This window comes from Mustela nivalis (genome assembly GCF_964662115.1).
Source record: "Mustela nivalis genome assembly, chromosome: 14".
NCBI classification, from domain to species: Eukaryota; Metazoa; Chordata; class Mammalia; order Carnivora; family Mustelidae; genus Mustela; species Mustela nivalis.
Window position 1 is genome coordinate 63698713 of NC_139033.1, and position 24956 is coordinate 63723668.

The 24956-nt window shown below is 38.5% G+C and overlaps 1 protein-coding gene and 1 pseudogene across 2 annotated transcripts in view; one reads left to right on the forward strand and one right to left on the reverse strand.

Annotated features, from left to right (window-relative positions):
- The window catches only part of PSMA8 (proteasome 20S subunit alpha 8), a 40783-nt gene extending 16912 nt beyond the window's left edge, over nucleotides 1–23871 (reverse strand). Inside the window, exons 1-2 of the mRNA XM_082698902.1 lie at nucleotides 23510–23871; nucleotides 13407–13533 (exon numbers count right to left, since the gene is read on the reverse strand). Coding sequence (XP_082555028.1) covers nucleotides 13407–13533; nucleotides 23510–23833 — 451 coding nt within the window. The 5' untranslated portion in view covers nucleotides 23834–23871. The remainder of the gene's footprint in view (nucleotides 1–13406; nucleotides 13534–23509) is intronic.
- On the forward strand, nucleotides 529–11155 carry LOC309847611 (protein FAM178B pseudogene; annotated as a pseudogene). The gene is made up of 2 exons: nucleotides 529–608; nucleotides 9782–11155. The product of its transcript is annotated as a protein FAM178B pseudogene (transcript).
- Nucleotides 23872–24956: the final 1085 nt, after the last annotated feature.

The following is a 24956-nucleotide window of genomic DNA, read 5'->3' on the forward strand; positions in this document are numbered from 1 at the left end:
ACTATTTTTGGGGAAGATATCAAAGGCAGACTGATCAAAGGCTGATGGTTTATTCTGGTTCCAAAATCAATATACTCATTATCAAACACATACCCATTGAATTCAAACTGCATTCAATATAACTGTGACATGTGATTTCTATTAGCTTTTTGTCTAAGATTATTAAGGGTTTGAAAATCAAGAATATTAAAACAGAAAAAGAAAATAGTCTTCCTTTTGCCATACCAAAACCTCATGTAATTAATTTTCCACATTTCCATAAGGAATAGAATATGATTCTATAAAAACAACAACTGGCCCAAAACTTAAATGCAACAGTTGCAAAAATTTCTATTAAAGACTTCTCTGGCATTTGTCCTTTACATGGCCATTTTGTTTCTTTCCCCATTCTCTTAATAGCACACTGCCAGGAAAATGCATTCACAAAATCTCTGTAAGTCATTTCTCAAATAATCATCAGTCTTTTGCATTCACAAACTCATTTTCCACTTCTACACCATTTCAAATTGTGTTTCTACAAATGGAAGAATGGTCAATAATGGTCAATCCCTGAAGATAATAAAGAACCTGTCACAATATGCCACTAAGAATCACCCCAATAGTCATGGGTATTGAGGTGCAAATTTTAATTGGGTAGCTGAAGAGGGAGAAACGGATTCTATTCTCTTCTCTCTGCAAAATATGAGAAGCATCTGGCTGGCTCAGTTTGTAGAGCATGTGACTCTTGATCTTGGGGTTGTGAGTCTGAGCCCCATGTTGGGGGGACTCTACTTTTTAAAAACAGTTTTTAAAAGTTATTTTAAAAATGTTATACAAGAGAAAGAAATGAGAAGAGATTCACTTTACCTATCCTATGGATTAAAAGCTACACTCAATTAGAAAATGTGACCCGAAAGGAGCTCCTTTACAATGTAAATATGATCCCAAACTACAGAAACATAGAAGTATATTTAAAAAGTAGTGATATAACTGATTCAAGAAAAAAAAATTAGTGATAAATTTGCCAAACCGTATAAGTAATACATTTATGTGATTGTGTTTGTTTTTAACATAAGAAATAACAATTACACTAATCAATACCAAATGTCTAGGAAAAAGAGAACAACTTCAATTTAAAGATAGCATTGAAAACTGCATTTTCACATTCTGTAGGTTATGTTTTAGTTTTCTTGTTTCCTTTGCTGTGTAGAAGATTTTTATTTTTGTTTTGTTTTTTTAAAAGATTTATTTATTTATTTCTCAGAGTGGGAGAGAGAGAACAGACAAGCAGGGGGAGTTGCATATAGAGGGAGAAGCAGGCTCCCTGGTGAGCAAGGAGCCTGATGCAGGACTTAACCCTAGGACTCTGGGATCAGTGACCTGAGCTGAAGGCAGATGCTTAACCAACTGAACCATCCAGGTGTCCCTAGAAACTTTTTATTTTGATGAAAGTCCCAATAGTTTATGTTTGCTTTTGTTTCCCTTGGCTAAGGAGACATATCTAGAAAGAAGTTGCTATGGGCAATGTAAAAGAAGTTAATGCCTATGTTATCCTCTAGGATTTTTATGGTTTCAGGTCTCACATTTAGGTCTTTAATCCATTTTGAATTTGTTTTTGTGTATGGTGTAAGAAGGTGGTCCAGTTTCATTTTTATGCATGTTGTTTTGCAGTTTTCTCAACACCATTTGTTGAATTTTTTTTTTTTTTTTGGAGGCGGTCTTTTTCCCATTGGCTATTCTTTCCTATTCTCCCTAAGATCAATTGACCAACAGTTCATTTCTGGGTTTTCTATTTTGTTCGACGGATCTATATGTCTGTTTTTGTGCCGGTACCATACCGCTTTGAGCACTCAGCCTTGTAATATAACTTGAAGTCTGGAATTGTGATCCCTGCTTTTCTTTATCAAGGTTTCTTTGACTATATACAGGGTGTTTTGTGGTTCCAGACAAATTTTAGGACTCTTTGTTCTAGCTCTGTGAAAAATGCTGTTGGTATTTAGATAGGGCTTGCATTAAATATGTAGATTGCTTTGGATACTATAGACATTTAAAAAATATTTGTTCTTCCTACAAAATGGAAGATACTTGCAAATGACCTGAGAAAGGTTAGTATCCAAAATATTTGAAGAACTTATAAAAGTCAACACCCCCAAAATGAATAATGCAACTAAAAAATGGACAGAGACATGAATAGACATTTTTCCAAAGAAGACATACAGATGGCCAACAGACACATGAAAAGATGCTCAGCATCACTCATCATCAAGGAAATACAAATCAAAACTACAATGAGATAACACCTCACACCTGTCAGGATGGCTAAAATCAACAACACAAGAAAGAGTATGTGTTGGCAAGGATGTGGAGAAAGGGGAACACTTGCACTGTTGGTGGGAATGCAAACTGGTGCAGCCACTCTGGTAAACAGTATGGAGAGTCCTCAGAAAGTTAAAAATACAACTACTCTATAATCCAGTAATCACACTATTAGATATTTACCCAAAGAATATAAAAATACTAATTCAAAAGGATACATGCTCCCTGATGTTTACAGCATCATTATTTATAATAGCCAAATTATAGAAATACCCCAAGTTCCATCGACTGATGAATGAATAAAAAAGATGTGGTATATACATATATATACACAATAGAATATTACTCTGCCATAAAAAGAATGAGATCTTGCCATTTGTAATGACATGGCTAGAGATAGGGAATATCATGCTAAGCAAAATAAGTCAGAGAAGGTAAGTATTATATGATTTCAATCATATGTGGAACTTAAGAAACAAAACAAATGAGCAAAGGGGAAAAAAAGAGACAAACCAAGAAACAGAAATAGACTCTTAACTATGGGGAATAAAGTGAGGGCTATCAGAGGGGTTGAGGGATGGGTGAAATAGAAATGGGGATTAAGAAGTACACTTGTGATTAGCAATGGGTGTTGTTAAGAAGTGTTGAATCAAGGAAGCCTGGGTGGTTCAGTCTGTTAAGCATCTGCCTTCAGTTCAGGTCATGTTCCCAGGGTTCTGGGATTGAGTCCCACAACCGGCTCCTTGCTCAGCGGGAAGCTTGCTTCTCCCTGTTGTCTGCCTGCTGCTCCCCCTGCTTTATGCTCTCTCTTTCTCTCTCTGACAAATAAATAAAATTAAAAAAAAAAAGTGTTGAATCACTATATTGTATACTTGAGACCAATAATACACTATATGTTAACTAATTGGAAATTATTTTAAAGATTTTTAAAAAATTTATTTATCTGACAGAGATCACAAGTAGGCAGAAAGGCAGGCAGGGTTGGGGGGAAGCAGGCTCCCTGCTGAGCAGAGAACCTGATGAGGGGCTCAACCCTAGGACCCTGAGATCATGACCTGAGCTGAAGGCAGAGGCTTTAACCCACTGAGCCACCCAGGTGCCCCAACTAACTGGAATTTAAATAAAAACTTAAAAAACAACTGCAATTTCACTGTGTTTATATATAAGCAATCTATAAAAGAAACAGGTCTTCCATCTAGTGCTTTCATTTGTTTTTTTAAAGATTTTATTTATTTGAGAAAGAGAGCAAGCAAGAGAGAGCTAGAGGAAGAAAAGGACTCCCTGCTGAGCAGGGAGCCTGCTGAGGGGTTTAATCTCAGGACCCTGGATCCCCAGACCCTGGGATCATGACCTGAGCCAAAGGGAGGCGCGGGTCTGACTGAGCCACCCAGGTGCCCCTCTAGTGCTTTTGAATTCATACCAAAACTGTATCTTGAAATTACTTTCACAGTGTAAAATTTCTACTTTTAAATGGAATGCTACATGGCACATGAAAGAATTATTTTTTTCAAATTCTTTGATTTTTTCCCCCTAAGGGCTGTTTTCTAAAAATTAAAAGTGCAATATAACAACATTGACAAAAGAATGTGATTTTTTCAAGATGATATATTTTTTCTGATATGTACTCATTGTAAAATATTCCAACAGAGGGAATAAAAGCTACCATATAATTCCACAAGTTATAAACAAAACAATATTATACATATTATTCAATAATCCACTATTTTTAATATATATTGTAAATACTTTTCATGTCAATACATATAGATCCTATGACCTCTTTTGTTTAAATTTAAATTCAATTTAGTTAGTATATAGAGTGTTACTGGTTTCAGGAGTAGAATTTAGTGATTCATCACTTACATACAACACCCAGTGCTCATCCCAACAAGTGCCTTCACCTATTTAATAAATCCTCCCACCCTCTTCCCCTCCAGCAACCCTGTTTGCTCTCTTAACTGTAGAGTCTCTTATGGTTTGCCTCCCTCTAGGTTTTTATCTTTATTTTTCTTCTTCCTGTGCTCATCTGTTTTGTTTCTTAAATTCCACATGAATGAAATCATATATTCATCTTTCTCTGACTGACTTATTTTGCTTAGTATAATACACTCTAGTTCCATCCACATCATTGCAAATGACAAGACTTCACTGTTTTTGATGGCTGAGTAAATTTCCTATACACACACACACACACACACACACACACACACACCTCTTCTTTATCCATTCATCAGTCAGTGGACAATTTGGGCTCTTTCTGTAAGGCGGCTATTGTTGATAGTTGCCGTTATAAACACTGGGGTGTGTTTGCTCCTTGGAATCAGCATTTTTGTATCCTTTGGATAAATTCCTAGTAGTGCAGTTGCTGGGTTGTAGGGTAGTTGTATTTTTAACTTTTTGAGAAACCTCTATGCTGTTTTCCAGAGTAGCTGCACCAGTTTGCATTCCAACCAACAGCACAAAAGGGTTCCTCTTTCTCTGCATCCTTACCAACATCTGTTGTTTTCTGAGTTGCTAATTTTAACCATTCTGACAGGTGTGAGGTGGATCTCATTGTGGTTTTGATGTGTATTTCTATGATGATTAGTGATGTTGAGCATCTTTTCCTGTATCTGTTAGCCATCTGTATGTCTTCTTTGGAGAAATGTCTGTTTATGTTCTCTGCCCATTTCTTAACTGGATTATTTTTTGAGTGTTGTTTTGGTGAGTTTTTTTTAATAGATTCTGGATACTAGGCCTTTACCACTGATACGGCATTTGCAATATCTTCTCTCATTCCGTCAGTTGTCTTTTAGTTTTGTTAACTGTTTCCTTCACTGTGCAGAAGCTTTTTATCCTGATAATGTCCCAATAGTTCATTTTTGCTTTTGTTTCCCTTGCCCCCAGTGACATATCTAGTAAGAAGTTGATGTGGCTGAGGTCAGAGGTTGCTACCTGTTTTCTCCTCTAGGATTTTGATGGTTTCCTATCTTACATTTAGGTCTTTCATCCACTTTGAATTTATTTTTGTGTATGGTGTAAGAAGGTGGTCCCATTCTTATTCTTCTGCATGACCCTGTCCAGTTTTCCCAATACCATTTGTTGAAGAGACTTTCAACAAAGTCTCTTTCAAAGAAAGAGGATATTCTTTCCTGCTTTGCTGGAGATTAGTTGACCATTTAGTTGTGGACTATGATCTCCTTTTTAAACTGCTCCTAAATAGTAAGAATGATAACATGGTAGTAGTAGTAATTGTAGTGGTAATATTAATAATACATGCCAGACATTGTTAAAAATGCTTCGTATGTATTAACTCATTTAATTATTGTAATAAATCAATAATGATAACACTATCATTAGCTTCATGTTAAGATTAAAGTGAGGGCAAGGAACAGTTAAGTACCTTGCCCACAGTCACAGGTGTAGTGGGCAAGGAAGTCTGGCTTAGAACCGGGTTGGTATGGTTCTAGAGCCTATACCATGTTTGATTATGCTAGTTCACCAGTATTAGACATTTAGGCATTTTCCAATTACAAAAACCAATTAACATATGGGGAAGAATATTAGTAAATGCTTATTTTCTCTGTTAAAAAGTCATACTCATATTAAAATTTTATATTAAGTCAAAAAAGTAGGTATACCAGAAGTTAAAGCATTCACATCATTTATACTAAGATGATTTCTTTAAAAATTTTTTTCTTGGGGAGCCTGGGTGGCTCCGTGGGTTAAGCCTCTGCCTTTGGCTCAGGTCTTGATCCCAGGGTTCTGGGATCGAGCCCCGCATAGGGCTCTCTGCTTAGCAGGGAGCCTGTTTCCTCCTCTCTCTCTCTGCCTGCGTGTGATCTCTGTCTGTCAAATAAATAAAATCTTAAAAAAAATTTTTTTTCTTTTATTGTAGTAAAGTGTACATAACATAAAATTTATCATTTTAACCATTTCTAAGTTTAAAAAGAGTACAGTGGAACTAAGAATACTGTTGGAAAATCATCACCATCCATCTCTGGGACTTTATTTTCCTAAACTGAAACTATGAGCTCATGAAATAACTTTCCATTCTCCCTCTCCCTCTGGCAACCACCATTCTACTTCCTGTGTCTATGAGTTTGACTAGTCTAGGTATTCTCATATAAATGGAACCATAAAGTAATTATCCCATTATGACTGCTTATTTCACTTACCATAATGTCTTCAAGGTTCATCCATATCATAGCATGTGTCAGAATTTCCTTCTTTAGGGCTTAACTGTATTCCATTGTACGTATATAGCATATTATGTTTACCCATTCATCCACTGATGGATACATGTGTTGTTTCCATCTTTTACCTATTGTGGTTCCATCTTTACCTATAAGCTACAATTATGGGTATACAAATACCTTTTGGAGTCCCTGCTTTCAGGTCTTTCAGATATATATGCAGAAGTGGAATGGTTGGATCACATGGTAATTCTATATCTAATTTTTTAAGAAACCACCATATTGTTTTCAATAGTGACTATACTATTTTACATTCTCACCCACAGTCCACAAAATTTGGAATTCTCCACAGTCTTGTTAATCCTTATTTTGTTTTCTTGGTAATAGCCATCCTAATGGATGTGAAGTAGTAATTCATTGGGGTTTTGATTGCATTTCTTTAATGATTAGTGACATCGAGTATTTTTTCATGGATTTATTGGCCATTTGTATCTATCTCTGGAGAAATATCTATTTAAATTCTTTGCTCATTTTCGAATTCAGGTGTCTGCTTCTTTGCTGTTGTGTTCCACACATTCTTTATATATTCTGGTTATTAATCCCTTATCAGATACAGTTTTGCAAATATTTTTCTACCACTCTACAGACCCAGCTGAAACCAAGAGTTGGATGCTTAACTGACTGAGCTGCATAAGGAACTAAATAGGAAGTGTTGGGCACATGATGTGACTAAAATTCTTATGCGTGGAACTTAACCTAAAACATATTTTGAGGGGCGCCTGGGTGGCTCAGTGGGTTAAAGCCTCTGCCTTCGGCTCAGGTCATGGTCCCGGGGTCCTGGGATCGAGCCCCACATTGGGCTCTCTGCTCGGTAGGGAGCCTGCTTTCCCCCTCTCTCTCTGTCTGCCTCTCTGCCTACTTGTGATCTCTGTCTGTCAAATAAATAAATAAAATCTTTAAAAAAAAAAACGTATTTTGAGATTTTAAATAAATGGGCATTTACATTTATTTGTGTCTTCTTCGATTTCTTTCAGGAACGTTTTATAGTTTTCAGTGTACAAGTCTTTTGTCTCCTTGGTTACATTTATTCCTAAGTATTTTATTCTTTTTGATGCTACTTTAAGTAGAATTATTTCTCTTAATTTCCTTTTTATTTTTTTTAAAGATTTTATTCATTTAATTGACAGAGAGAAAGATTACAAGTAGGCAGAGAGGTAGGCAGAGAGAGATGGGGAAGCAGGCTCCCCGCCAAGCAGAGAGTCTGATGTGGGGCTCGATCCCAGGACCCTGAGCTCGTGACCTGAGCTGAGGGCAGCGGCTCAACCCACTGAGCCACCCAGGTGCCCCTCTCAATTTCCTTTTTAGATAGTTCACCATCAGTGTACAGAAACACAACTGAATTTTTTGTGTTGATACTATTTGCTCCAACTTTGTTCAATTTAATTATTACCTCTAACAGGTTTTTTTTGTATGGAACCTTTTTTTTTTTAAAAAATATGATTTTATTTATTTATTTGACAGAGAAAGACACAGTGAGAGAGGGAACACAATCGGGGGAGTGAGAGAGGGAGCTCAATGTGGGGCTTGATCCCAGGACTCTGGGATCATGATCTGAGCTGAACCCAAACACCTAATGATTGAGCCACCCAGTTGCCCCTTTATTGTGGACTCTTTATAGAGTTCTCTATATGCAAGATCATGTCATCTGTAAACAGAGCTGGTTTTATTTCTTCCCTTCCAATTTGGATGCCTTTTTTTTTCCTGCCTAATTGCTCAGGGTAGGACTTTCACTATTAAGTTAAATAGAAATGGCAAAAGTAGGCATCCTTGGCTAAATCCTGATCTTAGATGAAAAGCTTTGAGTCTTTTGTAACTACGATGTTCTTTTTGAGTTTTTCATAAATGATTTTTATTATATGGAGATCTTTTCCTTCTATTCCTAGTTTATTGAGTGTTTTCATCATGAAAGGATATTGAATGTTGTTAAATTCTTTTTCTGAATCAATTGAGATGATCATGTACTTTTGTCCTTCATTTTGTTAATGTGGTATAGTTATATTGATTTTCATGTGTTGAATTATCTTTGTACTCCAGAAATAAACCCACTTGGTCATGGTATATAACTCCTTTAATATGCTGTATTTGGTTTGCTAGTATTTTTGTGAGGATTTTTACATCAATATTTATAAGGAATATTGGTCTGTAGTTTTCTTTTCTTGTAGTGTCTTTGGTTTTGGTATCATGGTAATGCTGGCCTCATAGAATGAGTTTGGAAGCATTCCTTCTTCAATTTACTGAAGACTTTGAGAGTTGGTATTAATTCTTCTTTCAGTGTTTGGTAGAATTCACCAGAGAGTCATGGAGTTTTTTTTTTTTTTTTTTTTCCAGTCATGGGAGTTTTTTTATTGGGAGGTTTTTGATTACTGATTCACTCTTTACTTATTATATTATACATCTGTTGAGATACACACACACACACACACACACACACACACACACTTCTTCTTGAGTAACCAGGTAATTTGTATGTTCCAAGAAATGTGTCAATTTCTTCTCATTTGTTGGTTTATGACTGTTCATAGTACCCTCTGATGATCCTTTTTATTTCTGTAAAATCATTAGTATAATGTCTCCTTTTTCATTTCTGCTTTTAGTTGAGTCTTCTTTTGTTCATAGGCAACAACTGGTTTGCCAATACTGTTGATCTTTTCAAAGAACAAAACTATTGGTCTTACTGATTTATGTTTTTTGTTCTCCTGTTTTCTGTATCTCTAATCTTTATTATTTCCTTCCTTGTGCTAGCCTTAGGTTTAGTTTGGTCTTCTTTTTTTAGTTCTTAGGGTATGTTAGGCTAGTTAATTGAAAATTTTCTTCTTTTTAAAAAATTAAGCAGCTATGGCTTCAAATTTTCCTCTTAGCACTGCTTTTGCATTCCATAAGTCTGATATGTTTTCATTTTCATGGCTCAAGATATTTTCTAATTTATCTCCTGTCTTTGTTTTTAGGTTTTATTTATTTATTTGACAGAGGAAGAGAGAGCACAAGAAGTGGGAGCAGCAGAGGGAGAAGGAGAAGCAGGCTTTTTTTTTTGAGCAGGGAACCCCAGGATTCTGGGATCATGACCTGAACCAAAGGCAGATGCTTAATCAACTGAGCCATCCAGGTGCCTCTCTTTTGATGTCTTCTTTGACACATGGGTTTTTTAGGAGAATATTGATCCTTAAACAACACAAGGGTTGGGATGCCAATCCTTTCCCCCAACTGAAGTCTGCATATAACTTTTGACTCCTCAAAAACTTAACTACTGATAGCCTACTGTTACCTGAAAGCCTTATCCTATCAGTACATCCCAGTGAGACAGTGCTTTTACCCAGGTGTCACCTCCTGCATTGTATCCTGGATTGTTCACACCTGAAGCCACATAGCTCCTTGAAGGGGCTGTTCTTCAGATGCCCTGTGGCCCAGCAGCTGTCCTTCCCGCACAGTGGCCTCATGACCAACCTCTACCTGTGCACCCTTGACTGCCTGATGCCTCTGCTCCAGTGGCTCTTCCAGCGGCTGATCTGGCCTCCAGAAACTTGTTCAGGAGCCTTTGGCTTCCTATGGGATCTTAGTATGGATAGGTTCTTCCATCAGTTTGATGGAGATAAGCACTGGTTGTGGCCCTCACTGCAAGAGGTCATGGAGGGATTTCACAGACTGGGAGGCCACAATCCTGCTCTGGGACTGCAGGGGCCCTGTCAGCATGGTGGAAGAGTGTTTAAAAATGACACTAGCCTGAGCTGGAGTGAGCAGCAGAACAGCCCCCTGGAGACTGGCTGAGACATTAGCCTGAGCTATCTCTATTAAGTTCCTGACACTGAGTACTCTTGCATAGACAGGGGCCTCCCCTGATGGGGACCTTTTGGGCCAAACTGAGCTTCTGTCCTGAGCTGGTGTGGGAGACAGGGGGCGGCGGCTCTGCCTGCCACACAAGACCAATCTCCAGCAGTTTCTGCTCCTGCTCTTCAAGAACATCCTGGAGTGGCCAGGGAAGCTCCAGCAGCTATGCTGTACCCTGGGCAAGGTGTCAGATCACCATTACAACTGCTGGCACTCATGAAGTTCTTCCTGGATGTAACCTTCTGGAGCAGACAGCTTTGAAGCCAGCTTAGCTTTGTGGTCTTTGCCCAGATCCTGGACTAGCAAGAGACATTCCCTGTCTGGCAAGAGAAGGCCCAGCTGTCTTTGCTCAGCCAGATCCTAAGCCTCATGAGGCCATAATCCCTCTGGTAGTACCTGGGCTCTGAGACCTTGCCACCTTACCAGAAGCAAGAGCCAAAGGCCAGTGCTGAGCTAGATCACCTGTGCCACAGCTTCTGATACTGCCTAGGGTGGTGGTCAGCTGCCAAGACTCCCCATCCCAGACCAGTGGGGAGAACTGCAGCTTGCTATGCATGCAATTGGGCCTCCATATTAGCACCCATATCCAGGAGAGCCCCCAGGCCATGTTGCCCACACCTATATCTGCTGGCAGGAGCTGCTGGCCCAGTGCCAGCCCCAAGCCCTGTGAAAGAGTAGAAAGACTAAAGGAGGCCCTGGAAAGACTAAAGTTGCAAGGTGGGGCTCGCCTCAGGCTCTTGGCTCTGGTGGGAAGCGAAAAGGGCTCAGGGAACAGAAGGGAGCATAGAACAGAGGCCAGATGAGGACCAGTGTGATGAAGCAAGAGCCTGCCTTGACATTGCCCTGGACCCACACCAGGCAAGAATGGGGCCTCTCCCTGCCTGGCCCACCCTCAGCTCTCCTTCTCTCCCAGGTGTCTCCTTTACCATAAGGGCTTTGTCTCCATACTCCCTTGTTTCCCTGGGCTGCCTGGGCTCCCCACCCTTCTTCCTTTCTCTGTTGCTAATGTTAGCTTTCTTTATGTACAGTGAAGTCTTTTTTCAGGGGGAAAAAAAGGAATGAATGCATGTGCACGCACACACAAGAAACATGCCTTGTTTGCTAAAATACAAAAGCAAATAAGCACATGAAAATCTATTCCACATCATTACCCATGAGTCAAATGCAAATTAAACCCACAATGAGATTGCACTATACACTTACAAGAATGTCTAAAATTAAAAACAGTAACACCACCAAAGGTTGTTGAGGAGTAGAGAAAATGAATCATTTATACATTGCTAGTAGGAATGCAAATACTTCAGGCACTCTGGAAAACAATTTGCCAGCTTTTTATAAAACTAAGCATGCATTATCATATGATCATATGACCCAGCAACTGTACTCTTCAGCATTTATTGCAAAAAAGGGAAAACCTATGTTCACACAAAAACCTGCACACAAATGTTCACACCAACTCTATTTTTAATGGGCAAAAACTAGAAATAATCCATGTCCTTCAACCAGTGAGTTGTTAACAAAAGTGTGGTACATCCATATCATGGAACACTACTCAGCAATAAAAAGCAAGTGATTATTAATATATGCAACAACTTGGATGAATGGCAAGGGAATTATGTTGAACAAGAAAAGCTAAGATGAAAAGGTTATATATGTATCACAGGATTCTATTCACTAAACATTCTCAAAATGACAAAATTATAGAGATGGAGAAGAGAATGGATTAGTGGCTACCAGAGGTTAGAGACGAGGAGGAATAGCATGAGGTAGTCTTGGGTTAATGCAAGAGTTGTGTATCTTGATTGTGGTGATGGTTAAATGAACTTACACATGTGATAAGTCTAATAAAACTACACACACATGTACACATGCAAATAAGTGCATATAAAACTGTTTAAATCTGAATAAACTCTGTGGCTTGTAACAATGTCATTTTACTGGTTTTTGAAGATGTTACCATTGGGGGAAACGCAGTATAAAGGGGCTCGATCCCAGGACCCTGAGATCATGACTTGAGCCGAAGGCAGAGGCCCAACCCACTAACCCACCCAGGTGCCCCCATTTCTTAACACAAACAGTATATCATATCTTTTCTGGAAGATCACATCTATATAAACATGGATTTTGATAATTAGTTTTGATAAAGCAGTAATGTTAAAAGATATATACAGTACCTTAATTATAACTTCAGGTAGCTGTGTTTTCTTTTTAAACTCTTTATTTTGAAACAATTACAGGTACTCAGAAAGTCATTTTAAAAAAGGGGGTGGGGGGCGCCTGGGTGGCACATTGTTTTGTTCTGTGTTTTGTTCTGTTTTGAAAGATTATTTCAGAAAGAGAGAGCTAGTGAGAGAGAGCGAGTGCACAAGCAGGAGGGGTAGGTAGAGGGAGACAGAATCTTAAGCAGGCTCCGCACTGCTTGATCCCACGATCAAGGGCTTGATCCCACGATCCAGAGACCATGACCCGAGCTGAAACCAAGAGTCGGATGCTTAACCCAATGTGCCACCCAGGCGCCCCCCACCCCCTTTTTTAAAATGACTTTCTGAGTACCTGTAATTGTTTCAAAATAAAGAGTTTAAAAAGAAAACACAGCTACCTGAAGTTATAATTAAGGTACTGTATATATCTTTTAACATTACTGCTTTATCAAAACTAATTATCAAAATCCATGTTTATATAGATGTGATCTTCCAGAAAAGATATGATATACTGTTTGTGTTAAGAAATGGGGGCACCTGGGTGGGTTAGTGGGTTGGGCCTCTGCCTTCGGCTCAAGTCATGATCTCAGGGTCCTGGGATCGAGCCCCACATTGGGCTCTCTACTCAGTGGGGAGACTGCTTCCCCCGCTCTCTCTCTGCCTGCCTCTCTGCCTACTTGTGATCTCTCTCTGTCAAATAAATAGATTCTTAAAATAAATAAATAAATAAATAAATAAATGGAGCATATCTCCATGTGTTGCATAAGTGTAGCAGGATGACTGAAGGAGGGGCCAACTGTGTTACCCTACTACACTATGATACTCTGTATTATTACTATAGTTCTATAATTACCTGCAAAGGCCATGCAAACATGGTCATCAAGGGCACAAATTTTCCTTACAGTTCTTTCATCTTGAAGCTTGGCAACAGATTTTTTTTCTACTCCAAGCACAACTATATCAGTACCTCGGATTCCAACCTGTCAAACAATTAAAAAAAACATAATTAATTGTCAGTTTTAACATTAAAATGAAGTTATCCCAACACATGACTTAGAGGAAAAGACTTTTCCTTAACCATTCAGTAAAACTGAGAAAAGTAGACTTCTAAGAAAACCGCTGCATAGGTGCAGGATTACTAGAAGTCCATTCTCCAAACACAAACCAAAGAGGAAAAATAGGTGGAAATTGGAAGAATATACCACCAATGCTGAAACCACACGAATGTCCTAAACTCAAGCAATACACCTGAAGATAGATACAGAACAATTTTAACCAAAATGAAAGAAAATGCTGGTAATCCATATGGATTGCTTAGAGAATGGGCAATATGAGTACTGATAGCATAAATAGTATGGAAAATTAAGTAGATAAATTTCTGAAAGCTCTCCCATGTATCTCACAATCTGGAGGGACAATGCTCGGGGGCTATACGCAGCCAAGGGAAAGACCAAATGCCTTCACTACAGTTACCGATCAACAAAAACTCTAATCAAACATGAATACAACAAGACGAATAACTATTGTTCCTCCCCCTATCCCTTCCCTTGGGAATGAAGTAGGAAAATGTCTAAAGAATAATGTATAAGGATACTAGTTCTCAAACTGGGACTTCTGTGGAAACATGCCCATATTCTCAGGGGTTCAAGAGTAATAGACGAGAAGTTAAATTCCGTATTACACTGGTAATCTAAATATTCTGATACAGGTATTTGTGTTTATGATTGCCTTGTAGCCAAGTGTGATATTAGTACTAATTATGCAAACAGGTGGGCTCTGAATTAGTATCATTGAAGTGGAAATACAGAATAGGTTAAATACAGAACTAGACCTGAGATTACATCTTCCAATTAAATAAAATTTAAGACAACTTATCAAGGCTTTTGCTCTTACTGTTCCCTCACTTCACTGCAGTCTGTCAATTAACCTGATAGGCCTTTCCCTAATCATCCTCTCTAAAATCAACAACTCTCCCTCAACATTCCCACTTTCATCTAAGAGACTCATGTTGAACTTTATAACCTACAGGGATTATGAATTAAAACTTCCAACACAGAGTATCTAGAAAATGTTTGTTTGTTTATTAAAGTTTATTAAATTTTTCCTGATCTTCTGTTATGGGTAACTCCTATGTTATTTACATTATTCCATGCATGGGATGCCTAGGTGGCTCAGTCAGTTCAACTTGGGATTGAGTCCCTCTAAGGGCTCTTGTCTCAGTGGGGAGCCTGTTTTTCCCTCGGCCTGCTTCCCACCCCCTGCTTGTGTGCTCCCTCTCTTACTCTCTGACAAATAAATAAATATATCTTTAAAAAATCTTGAAAAAAAAAATATTCCATGGTACAGATGAAAATGGAAATGTTCCTAACTGTTTTGGAAAGTTATATAACAATTTTAAAATCTGGCAAATAAAACATTTTCTAAATAAAGAAAAGTATTAATGATTTTTCACTTAGGAAATCTCATGTCAAAAAACAAAACAAAACAAAAAAAGGAAAGCTGATACCAAAATTCTAAACAAGATGATTACAAATACAATTTATAATACAGAAAAACATGCCTGGGTGGCTCAGTCGGTTAAGCATCTAATTCTTTTTTTTTTTTTTTTTTAAAGATTTTATTTATTTATTTGACAGAGAGAGATCACAAGTAGGCAGAGAAGCAGGCAGAGAGTGAAAGGAGGAGGAAGCAGGCTCCCTGCCAATCAGAGAGCCTGATCCCAGGACACTGAGATCATGACCTGAGCTGAAGGCAGAGGCTTAACCCACTGAGCCACTCAGGTGCCCTTAAGCATCTAATTCTTGATTTCAGCTCAGGCCATGATCTCAGGGAGGTGGGTCTGAGCCCTGTGTCAGTCTCCATGGTCAGCACAGAGTCTACTGGAGATTCTCTCCCTCTGGCCCTCCCCCCTGCTCAAGATTTCTTTCTCTCTCTCTCTCAAATATAAGAACAAAAAATAAATAAAGAAAGAAGGAACGTGAGGAGATATGGGGATGTATGGGATTTTCCCTTTTTTGGTAACTGTGCCTGGTTGTAAGTAGCCCATAGATTAGGTATGGCCTATGGATATTTTGAGATGGGTTGCTTGATGGGCCTGCCTGGTTTCAGCCAGGGGGTTGGGAGTCACTGTGAGTCCTTTTGTATTGATTACATTTCCACTGCTCAGGCCTACTGATGATCTCTATAAAACTGGCAGGAAGAAATCATCTGAGAAAATGAGTCACCATCCATTCCACTGTTCAAGCCAAAAACTGAGTTATCCTTTATAGCCCCTCCTCTCATACCATCCATTTCCAATCAATTACCTTGTTTTTGTCCATTTTACCTACAAAAGTTATCCAGCTCCCCATCAACACTCTAATACAAGGAACCATCATTTCTTGCCTGGACTATACATGACTGCATAGCCTAATAGGTTTCCCACTTTCTACCTTTGTTCCCCCCTTTCCATTCTCCCATCCCCATCCTGTATTGCTAATCAGTCTTTACAAGGCTGCCAGGGTGAGGATTTAAAAACATCAGTAGGGCCAGATTACTCTACATTAAATATTCTCCCACAGCGCTCCTCTGCAATTAGAAAATCTTTTTAAACTCTTTAGTTGTGGCTATAAAGTTGGGCATGATCTAGCTCCTGCCTACTTCTCCAATGGTATGTCCTTGTTATTCACTAAACTCCAGCCACATTACCTTCTTTGAAGACTTTTTCCAAGCACAATTCTGTTTCCCTCTTCTGAACTTTCGCATGTAATATTCCCTCTGCCTGGAATGCTTCTCTTCCTATTTCAAGTCTCAATTCCAATTTCACCTCAAGGAGTCCTTCTATGTTATTCTTTAAATAACAACCAATTCTGTTCTTTCAGTCAGCACATTTACAATTGTTTATTTATTTTATTAAAAAATTTGTTTTAAATTTTAAAAAAATATTATTATTATACTTGTCTCTCCAAATAGTAGTATCTCTGAGGGCAAGGAAACAATCAGAGGAATCTAGAAAGTGGCACGTTCCACTGAACAATTAACATAGTCTCTTCGGGACACCTGGGTGGCTCAGTTGGTTAAGCAGCTGCCTTCGGCTCAGGTCCTGGGATCGAGTCCCACATCGGGCTCCTTGCTCCGCAGGGAGCCTGCTTCTCCCTCTGACTCTGCCTTCCACTGTGTCTGCCTGTGCTCGCTCTTGCTCGCTCGCTCTCTGACAAATAAATAAACCTTAAAAAACAAAAAAAAACCAAAAAAAAACCATAGTCTCTTCAAGAAGTCAAAGCCATGAAAAAAGAGATGCTGTTCAAGAATGAAACAGATACCTAAGGGTTAAGCACAGTACACGGACTTTAGATTCAGACTCACCACAATTACAGAACGACTTTTTGTGAGCAATGAGGAAAATCAGAATGTAGACTATTACAAAATATAAAGGAGTTTTTGTTAATTTCATCAGGAATGATAATGGTCTTAAGAGACAACTTTATTGAAAGGATGAAATATCTTGTTATCTGGGATTTGTTTTGAAATACTCCACTTAAGGTACACCTGGGTGTCTCAGTCAGTCGGGCATCTGCCTTCAGCCCAGGTCATAATCCTAGGGTCCTGGGATCGAGGTCTGCATCAAGCCCTGCATCAGGCTCCTTGTTCAGTGAGGAGCCAGCTTCTCCCTCCCCCTCTGCCTGCCACTCTACCTGCTTGTGCTCTTTCTATCTCACTGTCAAATAAATAAAATCTTAAAAAAAAATACTCCACTGAAGAAAATGAATTTTAATCTATATCTCACACTATAAACAAAAATTAACTCAAAATAGATAATAAATTTAAATGTAAAATGCAAAACTATAAACTTTTAGGAAAAATTACAAGAGAAAAATTTTGGGATCTAGGCAAAGTGTTTTTAGAATTGGCAGAAAATGGATAAAGTACACAAGAAGTCCTATGTATTCTTTTTTTTTCCTTAAGTTTATATATTTAAGTAATCTCTACACCCAACATGAGGCTCAAACTCATGATCCTAAGACCAAAAGCTGCATGCTCTACCAACTGAGCCATCCAGGTACCCTCAAATCTCTATGTATTATTTCTTACAACTGCATGTGAATCTACAATTATCTCAATAAAAAAATCAATTAAAATTATTATTCAAGAAAGAGGGAAAAGTTGGGGAAAGATATAACAGATTGGTAAAATGTTGGTAATTGTTGGAGCTGGGTAATGGGTATACAGAGGTTCATTACGGTATTCCCTTTATATCTTTGTGTGTTCAAAATATTCCATAATAAAAAGTTAAAAATAAATAAAATAAACACAAAACAAACAAACCTTGAATTTCTCTACTGGCCTTTTCTCACCAACAATTTAAACACATGCTAAAGTCTCCCTTATCTTAAACAAATTCTTAAAGACTACTTCACTTCAATACCATCCCTCTCTGAATCTCTTCAAACCCCAATACTGTCATCATCCTTCAGCTGATGGCAACATGGTTTCTACCCCTACTCCTCCCAGAGTTTAGTCAAGGTAGACCACACACAGGTAATGGTCCCTCAAGGTTGTAGGTTATGCTCTACACAGTCCATTAGTCTATGGTCTACATTTCATCTTTTCAAGAGAAGAAGAGTACTCAAGAATACTTATTCACTTCACCTTCAACATATATTTTAAGAAGGGGAGACAAATGATGCACTTCAAAATTACTATCTCTAGTCCATATCAATCTTCTGAGTTCCAAACATGTATATTTATGTATAGTCATGCCTCACAGTCTCTGTGGGTCAGGAGTATGGGCATTTTATCCTCTAGCTTAGGGTCTCTCTCAGGCCTGCAATCAAATTGCCCTCCAGGGCTACACTCATCTCAAGGCTCATGAGGGAGGATCCATTTCCAAACTCACCTGCATGGTTGTTAGATTCAGTTCCTCACTCATTGCTGGGACTCAGTTCCTTGCTCAGTTCCTTGCTACCCTCCATGGTGCAACTAAAAATGGCCGCTATGTTCCATAAGAATAAGCAAGTCAGAATCAAAGAGGATGAGCAAGACATAAGTCACCATCTCTTTGTAACTTAACCTCTGAAGTGACATCCCATCACTTTTGCCTATCTGGATTCCTAGAAACCAGTAACTAGATTCAGCCCACATGCAAGGGGGAGAGGACTACACAAAGGCATGAGCACCAGAAAGTGGGGATCATTGGAGGTCATTTTAGTTTCCACAGCATCTCAACCTCAACAAGTCTGAACTTCAATCCTTCAGCCAAACTTAGAGCTTCATATGCTCTAAAAAAGCGGCAGGGCCATTTACTAAGAGGCTAAATCCAGAAGCAGAGGTACTATCTTTGATTCCTTCCTACTCTCCTCTCCCCACCCCCTGCCCCAATACCATCTAAATAAGCAAATTGTTTCAACTATACCATTTAAGTTTCTCTGGAATCTGCCTTATTCTCCTTTCTGTCCCAACCATAGTAAAAAGTATTATGTTTCATCTGGATTGCTTCAAAGACTCCTACGTGGTTTCCCGACTTCCAGTCTTGATATTATCTAATCCACTGACCACACTGGAGTCTGAGAAATCTTGAAAAATAAAAATATGAAAAAAAGAAAATCTGAATGTGCCATTCCTCTACTTAAAAGGAGCATTTCTCACTAAGCAAACTGAGACAGCACAGAGCTGGACCTGAACAGAAAGATCTAGGGACTGTAATATCTACTCTTTGCATATTGGCCTTTTGCTCTCTTAATAAAGAGAAGCTTTCTCTGTTACGGAAAAAAAAAAAAAAAGATGGCCACTGGCAATCTTGGACACACATCCCAACAGCTGTCCCAGAGGAAAAAAGCTACCACTATCCCTAGTTTAAAAAGTCCTAAGGATGGACTTACACTGGCTAGATTTCAGTCACATGGTCATCATTGTGTCCAGGAGGAGAGAAACTATGCATTATTCTACCTGGGTCACAAGTACCTCTGTGGTTAGTCAAATGCAATCTGTTACTAGAAGGATAAATCGGTAAAAATCTAGAGAATGACAACAGATATTCTTATTTCCTTAAAGTCATTCTATGATCCAGCCCCTCTTTCTAGCTTTATCTCTTCCTGGTTTTACACTGCTTCAGTAATCTGGAATGCCTTCCAATTCATAGAATATAGTTGTCTTTTGCTGATTGGTCTTCACATGCTATTTCCTTTGTATAACATATACTCTTCCTTTTTCCCACTTTTAACCTTTCAGGTGTCTATTTAAATATTACTTCCTCAGGAGAATCTTCCTAACACCTCGAGTTCCATATACTGCCCCATTCTCTCCCCATCATAATACTCATTTAGGCCTTGCCGAGACTATTTACTTAATCATCTAATGTGCCTTTCAGATATTAAGCTCTCTGAGGATAGGGAGTGAGTCTTATTTATTCTGAAACCCAGCAGTATGTTTGGCATACATCAGTGTTCAACAAAAACATCCTGAAATAATAAATGAATGCACTGGAAAAATCACAGACAAAAGTGAAGGGAAAAGTAAAATGAAGGGATAGTAAATAATAAGAGCTATCTTTTGTTAAATATCTGCTGTGAACCAGACACTGTGAAAGATGTTTAACACATATTATTACCTCATTTAATTCTTTCATCAACCCTACAAAGCAGGTGTTATTTTGGTACCTATTTTACTATTAAAGAAACTACAGCTTAAAGAAATTAATTGCTTGTGTGATATATACCTGGCTTCCACATTCAAGATATGATAGCTAATTATTAGACAAATATTAAATTGCATGATACAATGCAAAGAGCAGAGGCTTTGGAACTAGAAAAAATTAAGTGTGAAGATGGGCTCCATCACTTTCTAGCTGGGGATTAAATACTATCCTTAACATTACATAACATACTAAAATACTTGGTACAAAAGAAATATTACTTAAATATTACTTAAATGTTTACTTCTTACCTTGCCCCTCCACTGTAGTATATCGTGTGATAAAAATACAAGTGGAATTATGCTACCTGATTTTTAGGACTTTTTTTTTTAAGGATTTATTTATTTGTCAGAGAGAGAGAAAGTGTGTTTGAGAGAGAGAGAGAGAGAGAGAGAGAGGCAGCACAAGCAGGGGGAGCTGCAGTTAGAGGGAGTAGCAGCCTCCCCGCTGAGTAAAGAGCCCAACAGGATACTCAATCCCAGACCCCAGCTGAAGGCAGACACTTAACTAAGCCACCCAGACATTCCTATGCTACCTAGATTCTTAAAGATCTTATTATCTAGTTGCTGTGAGAAGACCATTAAGTATACTTGAAATTAAAGTGAATATGAAACCAAATAGTAGATACTCTAAAATGCTATGTGGTACAGATTTTAAGTTCAGAAAAAGAATAAGGGTCACAATGGCTGGAGCAGATCCAGAAAGCTTCATCAAGGAGAAGAAATGTGTAGAGTTTCTTGGAGGATACAGAAGAGGGAGTGTGGCATAAATAAAGGTGTTTTCTCCTCTACCGACAAACATATGTGAGTAAAAGCATGAAGCTGCCCCTTAATTAAAGAGGGTGGATAAGGATTATGGAAGACAGTGATGGCCAGAACGTGAAGCTAAGATTTGAAAAAGCAGTAAAGAGGGAGGCAGTAACAGTTTGGGGTCAGGGAAAGGACAGAATGAGTAATGGTAATAAATCTTACCTTTTTCATGGGAAAACTGTAAAGGATTCATTGTTTTTTTTCCTAAGAAGAAAGGTATTACCTCTCCAAAATGTTATTAAAACATATTTTTCATTTACAGAAAAGAGAACTAAAGCAAAAAGTAAAGAGGCCTCTTGCCTCACTTCATGCTATAAGATAATCACCAAGAAGGAAGTAGAACCCAAGCCTCTAATTGTGGTCCCTATAACTTCTTGTATTACTAAGTAATATTGCATCCACACACTAGTCAAAACTGGTTATTTGCAACTCGTCATAGCAAATGTTGCTTATAGGCAGAATATTTTGTAACATATTTTAATAAACAAGTGCCATTATAAACTTTACCCCACATAAAAGGTCATAGCACCCTCAAGGAAACACAATGAACAACTCCATACAAAGATGCAAATTATAATTTCAGAAACCTGAGACAAAAACTGTCTCATCCTTCCAATGTATCTTTAAAAATGCCCACTATAGGTATTTTTATATCCATACCCTTTTACAGCTCATTACAAAGGAACTATCAATCAGTTCTATAGCATTCTTAAAACATTTTAAATGAGCCAGTGTGGCTTCTTATTATACCCCAGTCTTCTCCCATTACTTTCTTTATTTTAGGCTCTAAAACTTGGGCATTATCTTCTAACCATATGCTTCATGCCTTGCTGGGGATTATATAACTTTTTGTTTTTATCAAAATGGTACCCTTTTGGTTTAAGCTACATCAGGATTTTCTTAAATTTACAATTCTAAAAAAAATTACTTATAAAACAGAAGCAAAACTAGAGGGCCCAATTAAATAGAAAAATAGTTTAAAAATGATAAGATTCTTTCTAGTGTTATTTTTTTTTACCACTTTACATTTGATAGATTTATAATAAAAGTGAATTATTTCCTTCCATAATTAAGTTGGTATGGAAAGTGAGGAAAATAGAGACACTGCTAGACTCAGAAATGCACGGTGTATTCTCATACCTCGTGTTTCAATTTCCAAAATACACAACAAACATGCTCATGAAATTCGAGAGATTTAAAAAATTTGTATCCTTCAGGGATGCCTGGGTGGCTCTGTCAGTTAAGCATCTGTCTTCTGCTCAGGTCATGATCTCCGGGTCCTGGGATCAGGTCCCTGCATCTGGCTCCCTGCTCAGTGGAGAGGCTGCTCTCCCTCTGGCTGCTGCTCCCTCTGCTTGTGTGCTCGTGCTCTCTCTCTCTTTCTGACAAATAAATAAAACCTAAAAAAAAATTGTATCCTTCTGAATTCATAAGTTAGGATTTAAAAGATCTGGGGTAATAGATCCTTGGTCACTATGGCAATTTTGTCCTTTTTAATTTTTATAAATCATCATGATTTTTAAAAAAAGATTTTATTTATTTATTTGACAGATAGAGATCACAAGAGGGGTGGGGAAGCAGGCTCCCTGAGGAGCAGAGAGCCCGATGTGGGGTTGATCCCAGGACCCGGAGATCATGACCTGAGCTGAAGGCAGAGGCTTAACCCACTGAGCCACTCAGGCGCCCCTAAATCACCATGATTATTAAATATAATTAAAACTTGTCAGGAGTATTACTGAATATTGAATATTTAAGTTTTCAGAAATATGGATACTTAAATGTAAAATAGGGTACAATCTCTCAAAGAATTCCAGCATTATTTAAACAACAAAGAAAAAGAAATGTGGCAAAAGAACACAGATTCTTGGGGCTTAGAGCCTCTAAAAGGCTGCCAAATATGTGGTTGAAAATCTTAGGACAATTACTTTCAACAGGAGGAAATGTGTGATAACCGGCTTAGCGTTTTTGACCATTTCTTCGCCAACAGATTCAATTTTACATTGATTTGTCCCTAATTCAGGAGGCAGGCATGTCCTATTTTTAATGTAATTACCATTAAACAACAGTACCCACGTGAAGGAACTGTTACTTTTCCAAGCATCTGTGGATTCCCGAGGAAGCCGATCATGTGCATCCAGAAAGGCGGTTGGTTACTAAGCGGATGAAGTTTTTTCTTCCCTTATTGTTAGACACAGCATTACTGTCTCTTCTAAAATCAAGGCTTCCACTCACACCCTAGTTCTGTGTCTGTAGCTATGGTTTTTCGAAAGCAGCTGCACACCTACGAAATCTACCCATTTTTCAGAATTGGCGTATTTCTAATTTCAGAAAGGGCCTCTCTCTCGATAAAAATTAGGAATCGATTCTCACAAGTGGCAGACTCTCCTTTTCTGACCCCCCTCCATCAGGGCCTTGGGTTGGGGCAGCGGGGTGAGGAAGGCACGGCCGGGAGCAATGGTGGAGAAACTGATCGCTCACCGCGGTGGATCCTTTCTTCACTGCTTCCTGGGCATATTCCACTTGGAAAAGGTGTCCATCTGGGGAGAAGACAGTGATTGCCCGGTCATACCGAGATGCCATGGCACAGGCCGACGCCAATTCCTGCGGCGCCAACGACGCCACCTCTGGAGAAACGCGTGAAGAGTCTCGCCGGCTGCCACGTGCCACCCGGAAGTGCTTGCCCAGAGCCTCGCGATGCCTCCCGGAAGTGCTCGTGCTCATACCGCGAGATGCCCTCTGGCAGCCCTGGCGTCCACCCCCTTCGGTGCCACTGAAAAGTCTTTGTTCCGCCTGCCTGGGCATGGCTGTGCTTGTGAGATGGCAGAGTTCCTCTGCTACCATTAGTGCTTAGTGCACACTTCCCAGTCCTCCCACTACAGTGTTGCCCTTGGGATGGTGTCAAATCATTCCGGTTTTAAAAATGACACTCAAGGCTAGGGCTTCACGGAGAGAAATTCGAAGATATTTCGGTTTTCGCAAGCCGTCAGAGCACCAGTGGTAAGTTAAATTTCAACCTCTTCACTTTAGCTCCAAATTGCAAATTTTCATTTCGCTCTCTCACATATCTTACGTCGTTTTAAGTCAAGGAAATAAGTAATTTTCAAAATGGTGTTTGTTTTTTTTTTCATTTTCTGCCTTGTGAAAGAGAAAATTTTTATTTTCTGCTAATGACAGGAATTAAGATGATACTAATTTAATCAAATACATTTTTTAAAAAGTCCAACTTAACCGTGTGGCTTTGGGTAGGTATATTTCATTTCCCTAAAACCTACTTTCCTGACCTATAAAAGGAGGATAAAAATACTGACTTCACAAGGTTGTTGTAAAAAGCAAATCAAATAACCTATGAAAGCATTACTTATCACAGATAAGCACCTGAAAAATGTTGACTCTTGTTATTAATCATTGAGCTAACTAAAACGTTTATTCTGTAGGAGAGAAATTAGGGAGAATAAAAATGTAGGATGAGCCCACTTAAATGTTTTTTAAATGTATCTGCAAACATATTTCTTTAAATCTATAGAGAAAAGAGTGAGAGGGCATACATCAAGTTGACACGAGTGGTTTTCTTTGCAGGAGTCCAAGGATTGGAAAGAGAAGGAGGAGACATGGTAAGGAGAGAGAAGTTACTGTATTAAACTTTATATTTGTATTTTAAAATTTTTACAGTAAGCATAGTTTATCTTTATACTTTATTAAAACAGTATAATGTCACAGTTTAATGCCCAGAGACTTCCTGCAATGGCAGTCTTGATGGTTTGATCCAGATCTCCTATTGAGAACAACTAAAAATATTAGACAAAAAATTTTTTTAAAAAATATATATTCTGACTCCAAATAGCTAACAGGGAATGAGGAGTTGTGGTGTCAAGATTCGGAAGAGAGAGGACACACTCAGAGGTAAGCCAAAGATTGCAAATACCCT